General features: G+C 44.2%; 1 protein-coding gene across 1 annotated transcript in view; it reads right to left on the bottom strand.

Moving 5' to 3' along the window:
• Window positions 1–1,470: 1,470 nt before the first annotated feature.
• The window catches only part of gpr26 (G protein-coupled receptor 26), a 49,740-nt gene continuing 30,122 nt past the window's right edge, over window positions 1,471–21,088 (bottom strand). The window contains exon 3 of the mRNA XM_041210425.1: window positions 1,471–1,702. Coding sequence (XP_041066359.1) covers window positions 1,471–1,702 — 232 coding nt within the window. The remainder of the gene's footprint in view (window positions 1,703–21,088) is intronic.

Genomic DNA, 21,088 nt, shown 5'->3' with positions numbered 1-21,088 from the left:
ATGAGAGCTTCAAGAATGATAATAGTATCAGGTTTTTCACAAGAAAATTATGACAAAAGGTCATCCGTCATTGTGACTGACGAACTGACTGATCTAAGTTGTTTATTTCCAGCTTTTACATCTCACAATGGACTGGCTGGAAATTTGCTAATATACATCATAATAATCAACTTTGACATCTCTAAAGTTAGTGATTACAGTATGTGTAACTCATTTTGAGCACGTTGGTAATCTACAACAAAATGCCACCATTTCTTATTGACTTCAGATTGATTGACTGACATGTCATACTGACAGGTACGGTAACAGACATGTTTCTGTGTACATTTACATTGTTATACAAAATAACAGCAGTCAAGTTGAGATTGTTTATCAGTAAATTTATTTCTGAATTGACTGCTAGTCAAGTCAAAAGCTTTAATTATGTTCCTACTCAAATAAATTATGTTGAATATGTGTTGAATATTAAAAGCTTATTTGCTTTCCTGCTGCCTCTCTAGTTGAGAAAACGAAGACATTTGCAGCCATGCCCTTTACATATTTCAATATTAGTCAAGGTATGAAGAGTGCAACAAATTTATTTAACCAATATCCTTCAAGGCTTACCTTTACTCAGGGGTATACCTGAAAATATCCAACAGTTCTTATGATTAAAATGCTGTATCAATAAATAGGGCTAATTTATAACAAAAGTTGGTGCTAAGAAAGATAAAAGCTGGACCTGATGATGCCAGTAAAGCTCAGTGTTCACTACTGAGATGATGACATCAAAATAAGTTATTGTCAGAAACCAACTTCTCAAATTATAGAAAAGCAATTACTGCAGATGCTGGAAATCTGAAATAAGAACAGAAAATGCCCAAAATACATGGCAGATCAGGCAGCATCTATAGAGAAATTTCAGGTCGATGAACTGTTGACTCTGTTTCTTTCTCCACAGATGCTGGCAGACCTGCTGAGTATTTCTGGCATTTTCTGTTTGTATTTCTCTACTAACAGTTCCCTCTATGATTTCCATTTGACATATACGTTTAAGGCTCTAACTTAAAAAAATAAACACAATCAGTGATTGTTACTGATAGAATTAGTTGAGGTTGCATTCTAAATGTTGCCTTTTGATTGGTTGACAGTGATTATCCTCTAATCAAGGTATTTCAGCTCTTATCATTTTCAGTTACCATTGCCCATAGACTACCCACAGAGTTCACAGGGTGACTTTACTTGTGAGCTTACAGGACCTCACTGAAAGTACATGCCAATCATCCAAGTACACTTAAAAAAAGAACAAACTAACCATTATAATTACAAAAGTGTAAAGGTGAGCTGTGAGAGTTTTTCTTTAAACATTAACCAAAATAATTGTCCAACATATTAGAAAGCAGAGTAAAGTCAAAAGTTCCATAAGACACATATTCCAATAAAAATCCCATTGCACGTATCTGTCAAACTGTTCCGTTCACAAAGTTTATTTCATTCAGCTGTTTGTACATAATTGCTGTTTATCGTTTCACCTGTCAGCGCAGAGGAGTTTAAAGAGCTTCGTTTAAGCAGTCTATTAATAATGTCCATCCATGTCTTCTTATACTGATGACGCAGCAAAGAGTATACAAAGGGGTCTGAGACAGCCTTGCTATATGCCAAACATTTGGAAAGGACTCCCCAATATGGATTGATTGGTCCTGATGCAGCCAACTCCACCAGCCTGTCAAAAAACAAAATGTTAACAGGAATCTTCTAAGTAAGTTTTTTAAAGAGATTACATTTCAGCTGTGAATTTGTAAACACTCCCCTTTGTCACTCACGTGTTTTTTTCCTCTACACAGACTGCTTCAAGAAGCACCATCAACAAGCTAGTTTTACTGTGGGTCTGAAAGTCAATTCCACATAATAAAAGGTGCACAGTTTATATGAAGAGACATATATATTAGCTTTGCTTCCCATTGAACCAAATGATGAAATTCATCACAGATTCAGATGTTTGTTAATTGTGGGGTTCAACTTTATGATAACAAAGTCTAAGTTAGGCAACGCAACAACATCTCAATGCTACATAATATTTCAAAGAGTTTGTTAATAATGGCCTCCCATTGTAACTGAAGAATAATGCAGTTCCTGAAGAAACACCATACAAGGAAGAAAAAATACTATATATGTCATTTCTCGTAATTCTGCCAATTTTCTCATAAGGATGAAAGGGAAGTCCCATATGGTTATGTTAAACAGCCTTAATCTTTGTTTCCATGCAGTAGTCAAGCTACAATTGCAAATTGAATCAATAGTTATTTAATTTTGCGTTAATATCTTGTTACAAGGCTATGCCCCTTTACTTTGGAAAATATGATTTTTCAACTTTCAGCTGATGGGTACTTTTGCAATTTGAACTGAGACAGAGCAAACTGCTTAAAAATGCAAGGCCACATTCCAAGGTGGAGGTGAGAAATCCACAAATCACCCTCAGGGGAGTGTGAAGAGGGAGACATTTCCTATAATTCAGAGATCCATTGAAACACGTAACTCTCTCAGGAAGGAGACATTCAAAATGCCAAGTATTATATATTGAAACAATGGCTGTCACAGACAGATCCACTCAAAACCGCTTGGAAATATAATCGGTGAAGAAGTTCAAGACAAAGCTGCCAGCCACTAGAGAGAACTTACAAGTGACACCGACAGTGTCCAGAAAGTCTTCAGCAGAGGAAACAAGCCAAGGGCTGCTAATTCTCTCCCTCTGTCTTTTGGAACAAGCATGTTGCCCAGCTTAAGAAGCGAACTTTATCAGAAACCCACCAGAGAACCCAGATTTCATAATCATTGCAACATATTCTACATTTGACTGCATCCAAGAAATCAGCTAACTTAAATCAGCCACAGCCTTTAAAATATATGTCTTAAGAACAATTAAAGGACATTTAGCCACATATTATTTCACCTTTTTTTATTGGACTCTAGCTCCCCTTATTTCTGATACCTCTGTGTGTATGGTGGCCCCAATGATTGCATGAGGGCCAAATGCTTGACAATAAATTTTTATTATTTTTCTCCAGTTTAGGGGTTAATATATTTGCTCTTTCTTTGATTCAAGAAAACCGTGTTTGATTAGCTCCTTATTGCTCACAGCTTAAATAGTTAAATACGTCCTTATTTGGAAAAGGACATATCCTTGTGGAAAAGAAACGTAAACTTTTGTTTCACCCGTTTTCACCTGGGTCATAACAATTTGAGGAAGACTCTTGAACTTTAATTCCTGACCTGCACCCTCCATAAATGCCTTTTCATCTACAAGTCAGTTCATTTTCTATCCCCCCCATCCCTTTCCTTGCTGACCTATGTCAGTTCCTACAAATTGAAAATTCTCATACTTGTTTTTACCTCCTGCATGGCCTCACACCATCCTACCTCAGTAACTTCTTTTAGTCTTTTCTCTTCCCCTTCCACTTGCCTTTCTGCCCACCTAAACCCCATTCTTAACTTCCATTCTTCTGACTCTGAGCTCTAGTGGATCCACCCTCCCTTCATGATTGGCAGCTAGACTTTCACCAATCTAGGACCAACTCTTGGAGTTCTCTCCCTAAACCTATCCACATCTCTTTCTTTAGGACCATCCTTCAAACCCACCATTCTTATCCAGCTTTCGATCAGTGCTCCTAATCCCTCCTTCTTTGATTCAGTGCACATTATCCTCACATCTATCTGAAGTACCTTGGCATGTTTTCTAAGTTATATGAAGGCAAAATTTTATACTTGACATCATAGGATACATGCCCGTCATTCTTATCTGAGGCATTAATATTAAAAAAGTTCAAATATAGTTGGGTACTGAGCTTACTCTATTTCTTCATGCAACAAACTGTTTTCGCACAGAATGTAAACACCCTTTGACCATTTGCAATAGTTTTTAGACTCACCATAGGCAGGAACCTTAGATTTAGGAGCCAATATCTGAGTTCCTTATATTCAAATAATCTTACATAGGACGTACATTCAATTATATAACACCACATTCAGATGTCTATCTGTGATATTGATGTTTAACTCAGCTTTTATGTGCATTAATATACTTTTCCAGCAGACCTGCCCAGCAGAGCTGGTTTTGAGTGTTTAGCACCTTGATGCTGGGCATGTTGGCTTGGGAGAAGCCGCTGCTATTGGACTGCTTTTCTTGTCACTGGATATGGGGATCTTGCAGAGGCACGCTGGTTAGACTTCTCCAGTGCTTTGAAGTGCCTGGAGCACAGGGATCACTGATGCTCGGATAAACCATGACCTTAGTTTCAGGTTTGAGATCCTGATCCTGAGACACTCTTTTCCTCAGTCGGCCAAAGGCTGAGCCGGCACATTGGAGGTGATGGTAAATTTTGTTGCCTATGTCTGCCTCCGTTGAGAGGAGGCTCCCAAGATATGGAAAATGGTCCACATTTTGCAGGATCTCACCATTGGTCTTAATTGATTTGGAGATGTGTGGTGCTGTAGGAGCTGGCTGGAAGAGGACCTCTGTTTTCTGGGCGTTTAGTGCAAGGCCCATTTTCCCATATGCTTCAGAGGAGAAGTCAAGAATGACCTGGAGCTCTGCTTCTGAGTGAGGGCAAACACAAATATCATTTGCATACTGAAGCTCAAAGGCTGGGGTTGGAATTACTTTGTTTTTGGACTGAAGGTGGCTTGAACAGTTTTCCGACTATTCTGTAAATTATTTCCACACCTGTGCTGGATGTGAGGTCCAGTATTGCAGTGAGAGAGATGGAGAAAAGGGTTGGTGTTTAACACAGCCTTACAGAGATAGGGAGGGGCAAGGCTATGGAGGGATTTGAAAACATGGAAGAATTTTAAAATTAAGGTGTTGCTTGAATGGGAGCCAATGTAGGTCAGTGACGAGTGAATGGGACCTGGAGTAAAGACATGGGCAGCAGAGTTTTGGATGACCTCAAGTTTACAGAGGATAGAATGTGGGAGGCCAGCCAGGAGTACTTTACAATAGTCAAGTCTAGATTAATGAAGGCATAAATGAGGGTTTCAGCAGCAGATGAGCTGTCACAGGGGTGAATACAGGCAATATTATGGAGGTGGAAATAGGTGGCCTTAGTGATAGCATGAAAATGTGGCGGAAAGCTCGCTTGGAGTCAATATGACACCAAAGTTGTGAACAAACTGATTTAGTGTCAAAATGTGCCAGGGTGAAGGATGGAGCTGGTAGCTAGGGAATGGAATTTGGAGCAGAGTCTGAAAACAATGGCTTCTGTCTTTCTAATATTTAGGGGGGAAATAGGAGGGAAATTTCCAATAGGAGGGAAATTTCTGCTCATCCAGCACAAGTGAAGCTATGAATGTTAGGTATGAGTAGTGATTAAAGAGATTGTTAATAGGTGAGTGATGGTGGTGTGGTGCATTGTACAGCATGTGAGGTTAGTGATGCAGTTGGTAGGGTATTGGTTAAAGATGCATTCGCTGACCTTGACCACCCAAATAAGCTAATTGAACTTTTTACAGCATTGCACCTAGGTCCTTTGGGCTTAACTCCTGACATTGACCACCATGGTTTTCTGCTTCAAAGGTTTGTCTGGGAGGGCCTCCTGGCCCCCTATGGTGGATGACATCTCTCTCCTCTCCACCTCCTGTACCCATAGCATGCAGTGCAGAGTTAGAGAATCTTGGAGCGCACTCTTTCCCCTGTTGCACCATAATTAACTCTTGTTCCTGTTCAGACACTCTTTCACAAACAGCTCCGGCACCTCCAGCCAGAATGCACCACAACTTTAAGATGTGCAGCTTAATTTGAGGTAGTGCTAGCCTCGTACAAACTTGGGCTCCAAACTGAGGCATGTAGCCGCTCAGTGTATGTAGCTCTGGCCGTATGAAGCAATCATGCAAAATGCCAGTTTGCATGAAGTTTGTTGGTGCCTACATCAGAAATAACAGGCCTGGGTTAATCACACATCATGGTGCCTGCGCCCATTTTTAGAGGCTATTAATTTTTTTCCCACCAAATATCTAATTAAACTGCATATAGCCAGTTGAACTGGTCTAATTCACAGAAAGAAGTCATATTAATGTGACATTTTGAGCAACTGACCAATTTTTATTAAAAAGATGGAATATTAAGAATAAGGCAATTTTAAAAATTCTCCTGTTTTATTATGATGCTAATATAGCATTGAAGGTGCCTACTGAATGACAGCACCTTGCATCTGATTAGCAGACTTATGTTTGTTAAATTCTTGACTGACATTTGCATGCAGACTTCACCCAGAGGGCAAATGTTGTCAGCTTTATTTAAGTCATCTGGAGATTGATGGAAAAAAAAAACCTCCAGCATTGCTGATATGCACCTCTTGGCAAACTTGTCAAGGAGCTACATTGAAGACATCTGTCACATTCTCTCACCAAACCGGACCACTCCCTACCTTCAACCAACCCCCAGGCCATGAAGGTGAATGGAGAAAGATTTTCAGGAGAAAAGAGAGAAAAAGAATAATAGCCTCAATGCTTGTTATATCACTTAATGCGGTTGTGCAACATCCCTCTGTTGGGTGTCTTAATTTGTTTATTTTAAATGGGTTAACACCTTCAGGAAACAAGCAGACAGAAACATTCATCAACTAGTAACATCAGCAGTGATTTCTAGTGTAGCTAGAAATTTAGAAATTTATTTCTACAGAATAGTTGATGGTGAAATTAATTTTTTATCAACAGGTGATACTGGGACTTATTTTCTCTGTCCACCTCTCTCTCCGGATGCTAGACAGGTACATTAGGTATGCCTGAATTTGGTGGGCTGTGTCATTTGAAAGGCCTGGTTACGTGACTGGTGCAGGCTCACCTGCTGATAAGGATTGGCATCTGGAAGGGGGAGGAGAAACTTGACCACTGATTCATGCCTGAGACATCTGCAGCTGTGGCAATGACAGCTGTGGTTGAGGCCCCCTGGCTGCTGTCTAAAACAGCAGGAGAGGTGGAAATGCACCCTCTCACCTTATATAATGACCATTCTGGGCTGAAATGTGCACTTACTTGCTTAGGGGGAAACTTCAACTTCCCATGACAACATCAAGGGTCAAAGACCAGACATCACAGGTCTCTGTCCCATTTCCTGTGCTTAATGCCTGACATCATTTATTGCATCAGTATACTCTTGTGTGCTCCATAGCAAGATCATGAACTATTCCTATACAGGATAGATTTGCACTGATTTAAAATACCAAGAATTGTATCATGCAGGTCTGACTGCAGTTTCCTGCCAGTTATCATGATGTCTTTGAGCTGTGACAGTTCCCAATCCCCCTGACTTCCACTGAGACAATCAAATGTTTAGTCTGGCAGCTTGGGTACAAGGTGTATCCCCTTAACACATGGCTCATATGTCACCTGTCATGAACCTGAGAGCACACACAGAGAAGGATAACAATCAGAGTCATAACTATCTCAGTGGACAAACTATTAGCATTCTGAAACAGCTGTTTTGCTCCTTGGAAAGGTACGCAGGTGTCCTGCAATATAACTGACAGTCCTCAGGTTTGTTATAGTTTACTGCAAGCAAGCTCCATAACTTTTCCCTGCAAGGGGGAAAACTCTTACGGTCTTTTGGGCAGGAAGACATAGTGGTGCAGGAGCAGGAAGAACAGCAGAATACAATGAAAGTCCAAGGGCCACCAATTCGGCCGGCTGCCAGCACTTTACAGCATCAGATCTCCCAACACCTTGGTTGAATCATCTCCCATTCCCTGCACCAACAATCCCTTCAGTCCCAGTCCTTACACCCTCCAAATGAATGTCCACAACCTCACCACTATGGGTATTGCTATCACATCATTAGCTATAGCTATCCAATCAAAAAAAAAATTACACAGCTACAAATTGTTCAAAATGTATCATTATCCAATTGGAAAAAAAATGAGGTGCAAAGCTTGGCTACAAAATTTGTCCTCCGGTTTAATAGAAGTATTAATCTTTGAACTTGTTAAAATTTGGTACCTAGGGCAGAATTTTCTGGCTGGTGGTGGGGGGGGGGACAGAGCAGGAGCGAGCATGGACCTGATTGCCATGCGCGATTGGGTCCCTGCCACCATTTTATGTGGGCGGGCCAATTAAGGCCCGCCCTGCGTGAATCACGGCTCCCGGGGTCAGAGGGAGTGGGTAGGCAGCAGCAGGACTTTAATGACCGCCGGGTCCAATGGCAACTCGGCGGCCTGTCTTAAAAAGTTGCTGCAGCCTTTCGAAGGTTGTGAATCATTGCCAGTGGAAGGGCTCCCCAGAGCGCTGCTGGTGAGCAGGCCAGGCAGGAGTGTAGGGAAGGTGGGCACTGTGCCCCTCGTTTTTCGGCTGATTGCCTTGCTCCCCTCCTCAAGGAAGTGGCAGCATGGTGGGAGATTCTCGTACCACAGGACAGAAGGAGGATGCCCCCCCCCACATGACCAAACGTGCCTGGGAGGAGGTGATGGAGGTGGTGAACTCCCGCGACATGGTGCGACGCACCTGGATCCAGTGTCGCAAGCACTTCAATGACCTGTTGTGCTCAGGAAGTGTGAGTACCATGTTGGCACTGGTCACTTAACCCAGCAGGTAGGCTTTTCCTCTGGTGCACCACCCCTGCCAACACAAGTCTGAGTGTAGTGACTGCATTGAATCATTGACGGCATAAGAGACCATAAGACACAGGAGCAGAAATTAGGCCATTCGGCCTATCGAGTCTGTTCCGCCATTCAATCATGGCTGATAAGTTTCTCAACCCCATTCTCCTGCCTTCTCCCCGTAACCTTTGATCCCCTTACCAGTCAAGAACCTATCTATCTCGGTCTTCAATACACTCAATGACCTGGCCTCCACAGCCTTCTGTGGCATGTGTCCTTCACTGGGTGGGCCAGCAGATATTACCCATGCCAAGGTCACCCTAAGGGGGTGGTGATGAGATGGGTTCTGCACCCGCAGCATATGGTAAACTGAGACCCACATTAGGTTTTGAGGACAACATGGAGGAGCTGCACCCAGGCGCAGTGCTAGAACTCCAGGACATGTCAAAGTCAGGATGATGACATGCTGGGAGGAGAGCTTCAAGGTGGTGTGGCAATGAACCATCTGCTGTCCTCTGCGCTTCATGTGCTTGCGCTTCCTTGTTATGGAAGGCTAGACCATGTGGTATCAAATATGATGTAGGCAGCATTTGCTCAAGGGTGAGGGGGAAGGGGGGTGGGGGGGTGGCAGGCCTAGCATCTTTGTGTGAGTGTTCGGCAGCAGCGGGGTGAGGAGGCACTGGAGCCCTGCAATGTACCACTCTGGTTGGGGTGTGCTGTCTGTGAAGAGAGTCCAGGTACAAGTAGCACTAATCAACGCTCTTCTCTCATTTTCAGGAGAAGATTGCACATAATGCCGCTGAGCGGGTAAGGACTGGAGGAGGGCCGGCACAGTTGACGATACTCAGCCACTTCGAGCAGGAGGCCCTAGATTTGGAGAGGCGCCAGGTGCCTATGTCCACCGGTGTCGGTGAGGTTGGGGTGCCGCGGGCAGATATGTTTGCCCAGCAATGAGGTCACCATTGTCTTCCCAATAGCCACAGCAGTGCTGAATGTTAAGTGATTTAATTTTGCAACATGGCTTAACCATTGCTTATGGAAGGATGAACACATAATGATCCGGGGGACAGGGATGCACTTTGTCATTGTCTCCACGTTAACTGATCCAATGTTCTTCCTTTCAGCATCAGTGGACCAGGGCTGGGAGGAGAAGCAGCAGAGGTCCCCTTTCACACCCGAGGGCCCTGAAGTCTCACCAGCGTCACATCATCTCTGCCAGGCAGGCACCAGCGCAGATACTAGCACCTCAGAGAGAGTTAGAACATCGGCTATTGTCCCGGGGCAGAACGGTGAGGGCACTTCACAGCTGCTGGAGGAGCTGGCAGAGACAGAGAGTGCCTATGTCGCCAGCAGTTGGAGGACTGTAGGGGACCATATGCTCAGTCGGTGCCCGATGATGTGCCTCTGGAGTTGTCTGTGATGCAGCAGGGGCATGAAATGCGGCCGGTTGTGCGGGAGCATCTGGTGGAGATACGTGAAGCTATGCTTGGCTTGGTGCCTGTGGTGGAGGAGTCTACGCGGATGATCACTGAAGCAATGAGCCTCATGTCCAAGCACCATGCATCCTCCATGGAGAGAGTGGCGACTCTCGTGGAGAGGCTCCTCCACAAGATCCATCAGGGTCTCCTAGGGATGCACTTGGAGCAGCAAGCCTTCACATCGGCAACTGACCTCAGCTGGTCATTGCCAATGTGGGAGATGGTCTGGGCACCAATTTTCCAGCTCATTGCCCATCCATCCACGGAGCAGGGAGGTCCGAAGCAACCTCACGTCAGCGCGGCAGCTGCCTGTTGTCTCTGCAGGCTCTTCTCAGGGTGCTCCGGATGAGGGCGGCAGCTCCTCCACCCCTCTGCCAGTGAACATTCCACTCAGCAAGGCTGCAACGACTGGGGTGATGCCAGCTGTGGAACTGGCAGCTCCCTCCCAGGTGGGGCCAGTACAGGTTCCACAGGCCAGAGGACGACCACCAAGGTCATCGAGGCCAACAGGACAGCAGAGTCAGAGTCTCAGATGCCACTCCCAGCGATGGGGCAGCACCAAGACGTAGCACCAGAAAACGTAAACATTAGGCACACCAAGGGTTTATCACTGGTGCTTTTGTGTTGGTCCACAATGAGGTCTTTATGAGTTGGTGTGATTTTTAACACCTTTGTCAGTTTGTCTCATTGTTTCTTTGGTTGTAATATTAAATACAGACATGTCACCATGGCAGAGGGTGCCTATTTTCTTCTGCAGGTGGATGGTTTCCAAAAATGTAATGAGTGCTTTGTGGGACATTCAGCTCTATTGACAAGGACCTTAGTTAATGTTCCTAACCAGGCAGATTTTGCACTTTGGTATCGAGTATGGAGCCTACAGCTCAAGCTTGTCCTGGAGGTCCATACGTGGTGTGCTAGCTAAAGGTTCATTGGATTAAAGTCTCCCAGGTGTCGCTGCCTCCCTGGAGTATGCCTGGGTCAGCGTCTACCCCCTCAGCATTTCCCTGTGCATGCTCATCTTCAGGCTTACTGCTTGAGCCATCGTGTGCAGCTGCAGACACTGTGTCGACGTCTTCATCATCCACAGTGTCCCCCATTTCCAGCAGAAGATTGTGGAGAGCGCAGCATGCACCCATTATCAGCGGCACGTGATCTGTGGGGTACTGGAGTGGTCCAGGCATTGGAAGCGCATCTTGAGAAGGCCAATGGTTCTCTCCACCACAGCCCTCGTGGAGGTGTGGCTCCTATTGTACCGCTGCTCAGCATCTGTTTTTGGATGGCGGAGAGGTGTCATGAGCCACCTTCTGAAGGGATAGACCTTGTCACCCAGCAGCCATCCATCCAGCCGGGCTGGAGCACTGAAGAGCCCCAGCACCTGGGAGTGTCTGAGGATGTAGGCATTGTGGGAGCTCTCTGGGTACCTTGCACAAACTTGCAGAATCAGCATCCTGTGATCATACACTATCTGCAAATTCATGGAGTGGAAGCCCTTCCTGTTGACGAAGGCACTGGGCTCACCTGCTGGTGCCTTGATGGCCACGTGTGTACAGTCCATAGCACCCTGGACACGGGGGAAGCCAGCAATGGTCACGAAGCCTCTGGCTCGCTGTTTCTGGCTTGCCTGGTCCCAACGGTAGTGGATGAAGGTCAATGCACACCTGAATAGAGTGTCTGTAACCTGCTTGACACAAGTGTGGACAGCTGATTGGGAGACACCACAAAGATCACCCATCGACCCCTGGAAAGAGCCAAAAGCATAGAAGATGAGAGCAGCTGTGACCTTCAGAGCCACTGGCATGGGGTGTCCATTCACACAGTTCACCGCGATCTCAGGCCCAATCATCTGACAGATATAGTTGACTGTCTCCCTTGAAAGATGGAGCCTCCTTTGGCACTGCACCTCAGTCATATTGAGGTAGCTGCTTCACCGCCTGTGTACCCTGGCAGCAGGATAGTGGCGTCTTCTGCGGCCCCTTCCACCTTGGACTACCTCTTGGCTCTGCACCCCTTGTGCCTGCACTTGACATCCCAAAGGTGGCTCCCCTGGTGGCAGAATGTGCTCTCCTGGCTTCCTCCCCCTTCTAGCCCTCCCTTCCTCCTCAGAGGAGGTGTCTCCAGTGAAGAGTTCAGCTCCCATTCCCAGGCTAAGGGAAGGCTTCTTGAAACCTGCAGGCCCAAAAAAGATTCCTCACTGCAGAGTGCTGAACTGAAGGCTGTGAGTCCAGACCAAGCAGCTGAAATGCATTTTGAAGTATTGCAGATCACACAGGCAAGTACCAGTAACTTTAAAACAGCAATATTTGACAGTGCACACTCGCGACCCCACTGAGCCCTCTTATCCCGCCCATGGATGTGGTTTAAACAAATGTGGCCTACCCGTCTTCCCATTGCGCCAATCTGAAAATTGCAAGGGCACCAAAAATATCACTGTCAATTGGCACCTCAAGGGGCTTAAGTGGCCGGTTAATTAATGGCAGGTGTGCATTGGAGATCAATGCCCGCCCACCCAACGAAATATCGCGATGGCACATGGTGACGTTGGGACATTCACCCAATGCCATCACGCGGCATTTTACACGTGCACATGTGGGCCCGCCCCGGCACGGTAATGGGAAAATTCTGCCCTTAGTGACTTTGTACGCTGATATCACGTGTACCATTTTTAGACTTTAATATCTTAAGGTACAATAGCAATAACCCCCAAAAGCATTTTGCTAGTTGTTGTTCATTATTAACTTCAATTCAGTCTTATCAACAACAATCATTGCTAGTATTTTAATAAACATCTAATTTACATTGTGGACTGGGTCCTACGGCATTGGATCAACTTGAGTAGCATTGGGCACATATAAGGAAAGATTCTACTCACAATAAGAAAAGGCACCCAGGTGATGGACATGAAACCTTTCTCTCTGTTAAAATGGATAGAAAATCATGGGCTGCACAATTGCAGTTTGCTAAGACATGGGAGTAGAGTTCCCATGCTGGGTGCAATCAGCCATCCAGGTGAAAACAATGCTTGAAACAGTGCCAGTTTCTCGAAGGGAAGTTCAAGCTAAATACATTTGTATAAACACAAACAGAAAATCTTCTATAAACCAGGGCAATCAGGCAATGTTCATTTCTCCTCCTTGCATTAAACCTATTCCTTGATATATTAAAGACAGGTAACCTGGTGTAATTAAATATATTTTAATATTTAAAAGGCTTTAAAAGGCACCTATTGTGATTGAAAAGGTAAATGCATTACTTGGGCTTATAATTATGAAAGCAAAGAAATCGTGGTAGAACCTTACTATTTGGTGGTTAGGCCTCAGACAATTCTGCAATCCCACTTCCAAGAAAGGTGTAAAAGCCTTAAAAAGGGTACAGAGGAGGCTTCCCAGGATGCTACCAGGGATGAGGGACTTGAGTTATGAGGAGGTGTTGGAAAAGTTAGGATTGTTCTTCATGGAACAGAGAAGGTTAAGAGATGATGTATGAGAGGGTTTTCAAGGTTTAGCTAGAATAGACAGGGAAAGATTGTTCCTGCTGGTGGGTGGCTCAGTTACCAGAGGTCACAGGTTGGCAAAAGATCTAGAACAGAAATAGAGGGAATGTTTTTTATTCAGAGAATTGTCAGGATTCGGAATACTATACCTGAAAAGATTGTGAAAGCTTATTCCACAAGTAATTTTGAAAGGAGTTGGATAGGTACTTGAGGATGAGAAAGTTACAGGCTTAGGGACAGAAAGCGGGGGTGTGGAAGTAAGCACGGCTGCTCTTGCAAAAAGCCAGCACAGGTATGATGGACTGAATGGCCTCTTTCTATGCTGCAAGTTTCCACGATTCCAGTGACTTTGTGTTAAAAGGATGCTTAATTTTAAGAGTCTAGTTGAAGGTCTGCAAATGGATGTAAGTAGCTGAAGCTCGCCATGCTGATTAATGTGGTCTGGAGCTGTGGCCAGTTCTATGTGTGGGACCAACTTCCAGCACAATGTTTTTTAAACTAGTGCAAAATTTTGCAGAAGCTTAATTTGCAACAGAAGTAACCCGCACTCAAAATATCTCAGTCTTTTGCACCAATTTGGTCCATTTCAGGGGAAATTTCACTAGAAATACCACAACCTAGCAGAAAGCCTCTCCCATGTAAGTGCTACTTTCGATGGGAAGTGTCAGATTGCAGAATCCTAGCAAGTAATTAAAACCAGTGTACACTCATTTCAAAATTGTAAACAGTATATGTTTGACAGGGACTTATTATCTTCTCCAGTGGTTTAGTGATGGTCTCTGTGGGGTAGTGAATATAAAACTAATTCCAGAACCTATTGTTGGGAATGAGCTCTTGAGTCAGATGTAATCAAGCAAGGAAGCAAGGCAGCTTTCCAATTAGTCCTAATATGCTTAAGTTTGAATTTTAAGTAAATATTAAAAAGTAATATTTATCATTAGGCTAATTGGCATCATTTTAAAATGATTTGCATCACAACTACTCTGAGGCAATTTTAACCCTCACCACCCAATGCAAACTGGATGGTTAGGCAGTTAAATGTCCCTGGGTTAATTACCTACTATAGTACCACCTGGATCCCATTGTGCATGATTTTTGACTCAAGCTTCTGGATGGGCAGCAGACTGATGCCATCGTTATTTTAACGCCAGACCAATTGGGGAAGCCCCTATGCTTTCTCTGCCACTTAAAGTTGAAAAGAGGCTAAAGGACTATAAGTGCCATTTATAGTAAGTTTATTACTTCCCTTGCGTGCCCCAGAAAAATAATTCAGGTGTCTTCTCCCCAGACTCCTTCCTTAACCCTCCTTTCCTCCTTCAAGACTATCCTCGTACCTCTTTCCTCATGCTGGTGGAGGCATGGGTTGCTCAGTTTTTCACAGGCCTGCAATTGCTTCTTGCCCACTTCCACCCCAAGGAAATATCAGCATGGGAGTTAAAATAGCCCAGGCCTCTTTACTGCTCTACAATGCACCTCCACCCCCTTCTTGGTAAGCAAAGGGATGAAAGGTAGGCAGGAATGTGGATTTGAGGTTAAAATCAAATCAACCATGATTTTATTGAATGGTGGAGCAGGCTTGAGGGGCTGAGTGGCCTACTCCTGCTTTTAATTCATATATTTGTATGTATGCTTGTTCATAAAATGCAGCTGGAGTTATCATTAGGGACACTTGTCAGTTTTCTGAGATGCAATAAACTCTTAAGAATTTATAATGTAGAAGTCTGTCAGGATATTTAAGACAGCAACTATATTGATAAACTGGATAACAGTAATTATAAAAGTAGTTGCTAGGTCAATTCAATATCAGGTGAGCAGAGTATCAGGTCTGAAGTGATACTACCACAGTTCAGTTGTTATCTGCCACACACTACTACACAAGGAACCATACCCAACTAGTGATCGCTACCATCAAAAAAGGAGGGAAAATTGGTGAGAGGAATTTTTTTAACAAGTACTGTTTCCATGACAAAACGTTTAGTCACATTTTTTGCAGAGGACATGAAGATAGATGATTATATGATTATGCATTTCGTTAGAATCTATGGGTAGAATTTTTCTGTCCCACCAGCAGCAGGAATCGTGGTGAGCAGGGCACTTAATTTGGTGGGAGGCAAAAAATCTGTTTTCTGATGACAGGATAAATTGTTGGAATTTTGTTCTCCCGACTTTCAAGGCTGATTAAAGACAGGTCAAGCTTCCCAATGAGCAATGTCGGGAAGTCTATTTGAATGCATTAGCATCTCATGCATGCTCATCAAAAGGCCACCTCACTGGAATTTAGTTCACCCTCCCAAACTAAGTTCCCTGCCAGTGAGAATTTAGAATATTCAGTTTCATGTCTGTATATAAGTGGCGTACACCTGGTGAGCTTCACCTCTTCCATGACTTTTAGGATGGTAGATGCTGCTTTTTCCTTCTTGGGGACCTTGCATAACTTCACTCGAGTCGCGTTAGCAAATGCAGACCAAGGCTGGACAAGGGAGTCAGGTGAAGGCTGAAAAGGGGGAAGGGTGGAGTGAAGGCTAAACGGGGGCGGGGGGGAAAGGCTTACGAGGGAAGGGTAGGGAGTGTGTCCGGTGAAGGGAGGAATGTCTTAGGGGAGGGGTCAGTGGTTTAGATGGTGGGGTCCTGAGGGGAGAATTCAGGGTACAGGTGATAGGAGGGAACAGTCACAGTCAGAAAGGGGAGTGGAATGCGGTAGGTCCAAGATGGGAGTCAGGTAGGTGAAGGTCTCATCAGGTGGGTCACGGAGGGGGACAAGACAGGTGTTTCAGACAACGGGAGGGGGCAAGTTCAGGGTGGGCATGTGGGACAGTAAAAGTTATCAGCTCTGAAGGGTGGAAAGGCATGTGGACTTAGATTGTCATAGGGTCCAAGGGGGAGGTCCAAGGGTGAAGAGGGGAGAGGAATGGTGATATTGGTTGGGTCTATGGTGATGATGGAAGTTAATGGGTGACAGAGAAGAGAGTAGAAGGTAGTGGAGCAAGTTTGAAAGGTGACAGGCACAATTTTTCCAAACTGACCTTGACCATGCAGTTACTGTGGGATCCCTCAAGGTGGGAGGAGGGTCTTTTCGAGTGGGTGGAATTCAAGTTCAGCACAAGTGGCCAACTAAAGGGACCCCTAATAATTATGAGGCAACTGGATGACAAAGATGCCCACTTGTGTACTCTCCTCTATGGTTAAGCCGGCATTGCAGCACGTTTTTGCTCACTCAAGGGTCTCATAACATTGAGACCCAACAGGGTGTGAAGCTGCTGTTCATTTGTGCCATTTATCATCAGCTGCCGTCAGGGGCAGGGATAAAGGAAGGGAGGGAGGTGGATGCCTCCAAGGTGCACAGCTGTTGGAGGACTGCCATCTCATACTCCAGGTCTCCATTACCCCGGATGAATGGTTATGGGTCATAGAGATAGCCTTTCTATGCTGCCAAGGTAATGGTCTCTCTATAGAGTTTTGAGGGTACTGGAGACAAGCAGGAAAGTATCCGCATGAGGCCTCTTCAACATGGCTCTTATCAATCTGGTCAAAGAGCAGGGAGGAATACCCACCTCTGGACCTACAGGTTGTCTATAACCTGGAAGGGGTGGGATAGGGGTGCCAAGTCTAGATGGAGGCCATGTGAAGGGCCTGCTGGCTTTGAGATGGAGGGAAACCCGGAAAGAACATGCTAACTAAATATATCACTTCAATTCCTAGCAATAATCTGCTGACTGAGCCCAGTTTGGGTTCCGCCAGCGCCACTCAGCTCTTGACCTCATTACAGCCTTGGTTCAAACATGGACAAAAAAGCTGAACTCTTGAGGTGAGGTGAGAGTGATTGACCTTGACACCAAGGCCACATTTGACTGAGTGTGGCATCAAGGAGCCCGAGCAATACTGGAGTCAATGGGAATCAAGGGGAAAACTCGCTACTCGTTGGAATCATACCTAGCTCAAAGGAAGATGATTGTGGTAGTTGAAGGCCAGTCATATCAGTTCCAGGACATCACTGCAGGAGTTCTTCAGGGTAGTGTCCTTGGCCCAACCATCTTTAGCTGCTTCATTAAAGACCTTCCTTCCATCATAAGATCAGAAGTGGGGATGTTCGTTGATGATTGTACAATGTTCAGCACCATTCATGACTCTTCAGATACTGAAGCAGTCCATGTCCAAATGCAGCAAGACCTGGACAATATCCAGGCTTGGGCTGACAAGTGGAAGTGACATTCATGCCACACAAGTGCCAGGCAATGACCATCTCCAACATGAGAGAATCCAACCATCACCCCTTGATGTTCAATGGCATTACCATCCCTGAATCCCCCACTATCAACATTCTGGGGGTTACCTTTGATCAGAAACTGAACTCGACTAGCCATATAAATACTGTGATTACAAGAGCATGTCAGAGGCTAGGAATCATGCGATGAATAACTCACCTCCTGACCCCCCAAAGCGCAAGTCAGGAGTGTGATGGAATACTCCTCACTTGCCTGGATGAGTACAGCTCCCATAACACTCAAGAGGCTTGACACCATCCAGGACAAAGCAGTCCACTTGATTGGCACCACATCCACAAATATTCACTCCCTCCACCACCGATGCACAGTAGCAGCAGTGTGTACCATCTACAAGATGCACTGCAGGAATTCACCAAGACTTCTTCAATAGTACCTTCCAAACCCATGACCACTACCATCTAGAAGGACAAGGGCAGCAGATAGATGGGAAAGCCACCACCTGGAAGTTCCCCTTCAAGCCACTCACCATCCTGACTTGGTAATATATCTCCATTCCTTCACTGTCACTGGGTCAAAATCCTGGAATTCCTTTCCTAACAGTACTGTGGGTGTACCTACAACACATGGACTGCAGTGGCTCAAGAAGGCAGCTCACCACCACCTTCTCAAAGGCAACTAGGGATGGGCAATAAATGCTGGCCCAGCCAGCAAAGCCCACACCCCATTAATGAATTTTAAAAAAATTGCTCACACATCCTCTGAGTCATTGATGATGCAGGCAACTCTACCTTGGTAATAGCTCTCATCCAGATGAGGAGAAGGAGTGTCCATCACTAATTAGTACAGGGCCAGGAGGAGTAAGGGCCTGAGCAGCAAGAGGCAGTGGGGCCTCTAGAAGTTCGAGATGCTGGCAAACATGGACCTCTGCAATGGCGAGCATTGGCCTGATCATGGCTGTATCACCGGCCATGCTCCTATTTAAAGATAAATGAAAGGCAATGCTGGGTGCACCCCAGTATCACAAAAACAAGAAATTGCAATATTTTTCTTTTGGTAATATCACTGTCATATTTATTATGTACTGGAAAACGGGCTGTTGGGGTTTGTAAGTATGGTTATTGGAGTAAGAGACAGAGTAACTGCAAGAATCTAAAACCGCCAGTAAGAAATAGTCTTGACATGTTAATGAACCAAGAGGATCTTCAATCAGAATTTTACATAAAGCAATAACAGTAGTAGTATCGAATTGAGTTGTTTTAGTTCAAAGGGGGATATATGTGTGTCGTAAAAGGTGTAAGTAAGTAAGTTAAAGATAGAGTAAGTTTATTTTTTTAAAACCTAAGAATTAGAGTGAAGAAATGAGTTTAATCAATTCTGGGAAGAAAGCATTTCTGAAGGGATTGTTGAAACAATAGATAGATCAAAGGGAAGAAATGCATTTAAGGAAATATTGAAGTCTATGTGTGGGGGGTAGCTGTTTAGATCTCCCAGAAGACAGCAGGATAACTGGTCAGAGCTCCCAGAGAGAGTGTGAACAAGGCCAGATCTTGAGAACCAGTTGCTGTCAGCTTCAGAGGACACCCAGAGGAAAAAGGCACTGTGTGGTAAAATTTAAAGGAATTCTATAGATTTTAAGATCTATAAAGATAATTACTGAACAGAAAAGGGAAAGGTCAGCTCTGAGGGTAATTAAGTTAAGATCTTTTGGAACTGTTTAAAGTACTGCTTACTGTGTAAGTAATTCTTTTGTTTAGGTGTAATCGTGAGGTTTCTTTTGCTTTATTTTAAAATAAACATTTACTCTACTATAAAATCATCACAAGTAGTCAGGGATATCATTTCCTGATTTCAAAACCTCTCCTCATGCTATACAAATTGTAAAACCCATTTTGGCAGATGTTTCAAGCTTCCCTTTGGGTTTTGGGCAGCTCAGCGTTTACCATCAGCCATGCCATAACACCCGTATGTCCCGAGATGTGGTTGCTCACATCTGCCAACTTCTCCAGTATAAACTGTAGCCGCAATGACTCTGACAGAGTAGTGCAGAGCTCCTGGCCTGCACTGAGTGAATGTCTGTTGTTTAAAAATGTGTGCCCTTTAAAGATGGCGCCAGGACCTTCGGCCCAATGAGGTAATGGCGTGGCGGGTGACTTCCTGCCCGACTCACCACTAGATTTACAGAGCTCCTTGCAGATGCATAATTAATGAGCTCAAAAGCAGATTACATGTGGTTCACCTGCCCTGCCACCCAGTGGGAATCACCTCGAATCCCCCAGCCACCGGACTTGATCTCCAGAATGGAAAATTCCATGCCTTCATTGTTTATATACGTTTTTTAAGCAAATTAAAATAAATTTGACATATGTATCATAACGATAACTTCAATTTAGCAGTGGTATACTATTATGATGACTGTGTATTGGATCATTTTAGATATCATAGATTAATATAACATTTCTGATTGGAGATTTCACAATGACTAGAACATTCATTTTCAGAAAAGGTCAAACTACCTTCAGAATTCTCATGCCAGTGAATCAAAACTCAAATTTTAAGTAATGATCTGTCGATTCAGTGAGAGTGGAACAGCTAATGAGAAACTGTATCATGCATCTATATAAATGCAACAATGTCAAATTGAGAGATTACTCTGGAGATCAGACTTGATACAATAATAATCTATTGTTTTCAAATAGGTACTGATGTGTGAAGATTTTGGTGTTGCTGAGTATTTATAACTTATCAATGGCGAAGACCTTTGGCTTAGTGGGAACATTCCTGCCTCAGTGTCAAACGATGCAGGGCTCAAATCCCACTCCAAATGGACTAGAGCTGCAGATCTGAGTTCCATATTGACATACAGTGAGATACCTGAGTGGGCTCTTCTTCTCCCCATGATTGTGTGTGGTGCCAGTCAATAGAACCCTCCTGTCACATTGAACTAACTATTCCCCATCAGTTGGTGTAAAGATAGTTGTGGGAGTATTTATATCACAGAGTTTGAATTCTTCCACTACTTCAAATTATTCTCTGAAGAGAGAACATGAAAAACAGTTGTTCTTTGAGTATAATTTATTGATTTTTTCCCCTGCATTTATCCTTTGTTTTAACCTTTTCTTTAGATTATTTTTTTCTTTTTCTAAACTTCCAATTTACAAAATGTAGTTATCTGTTTGAGAGCAGGATGATAGGGTTACAATCTTGTCTCCAGCTGAAATCTGAACCAAATTTACCACATGACGATGACTGGTTTGAATTTGAAGCAAAAGCTTGGCAGTTAACTGTTCTCTGCTGCATTCTGTTTGCCAACGTCTCTACCAATCACAGTCCACTTGC

This window comes from Carcharodon carcharias, chromosome 17 (genome assembly GCF_017639515.1).
Source record: "Carcharodon carcharias isolate sCarCar2 chromosome 17, sCarCar2.pri, whole genome shotgun sequence".
In the NCBI taxonomy this organism is placed as follows: domain Eukaryota; kingdom Metazoa; phylum Chordata; class Chondrichthyes; order Lamniformes; family Lamnidae; genus Carcharodon; species Carcharodon carcharias.
This window is presented reverse-complemented; position numbering and strand designations above follow the sequence as displayed.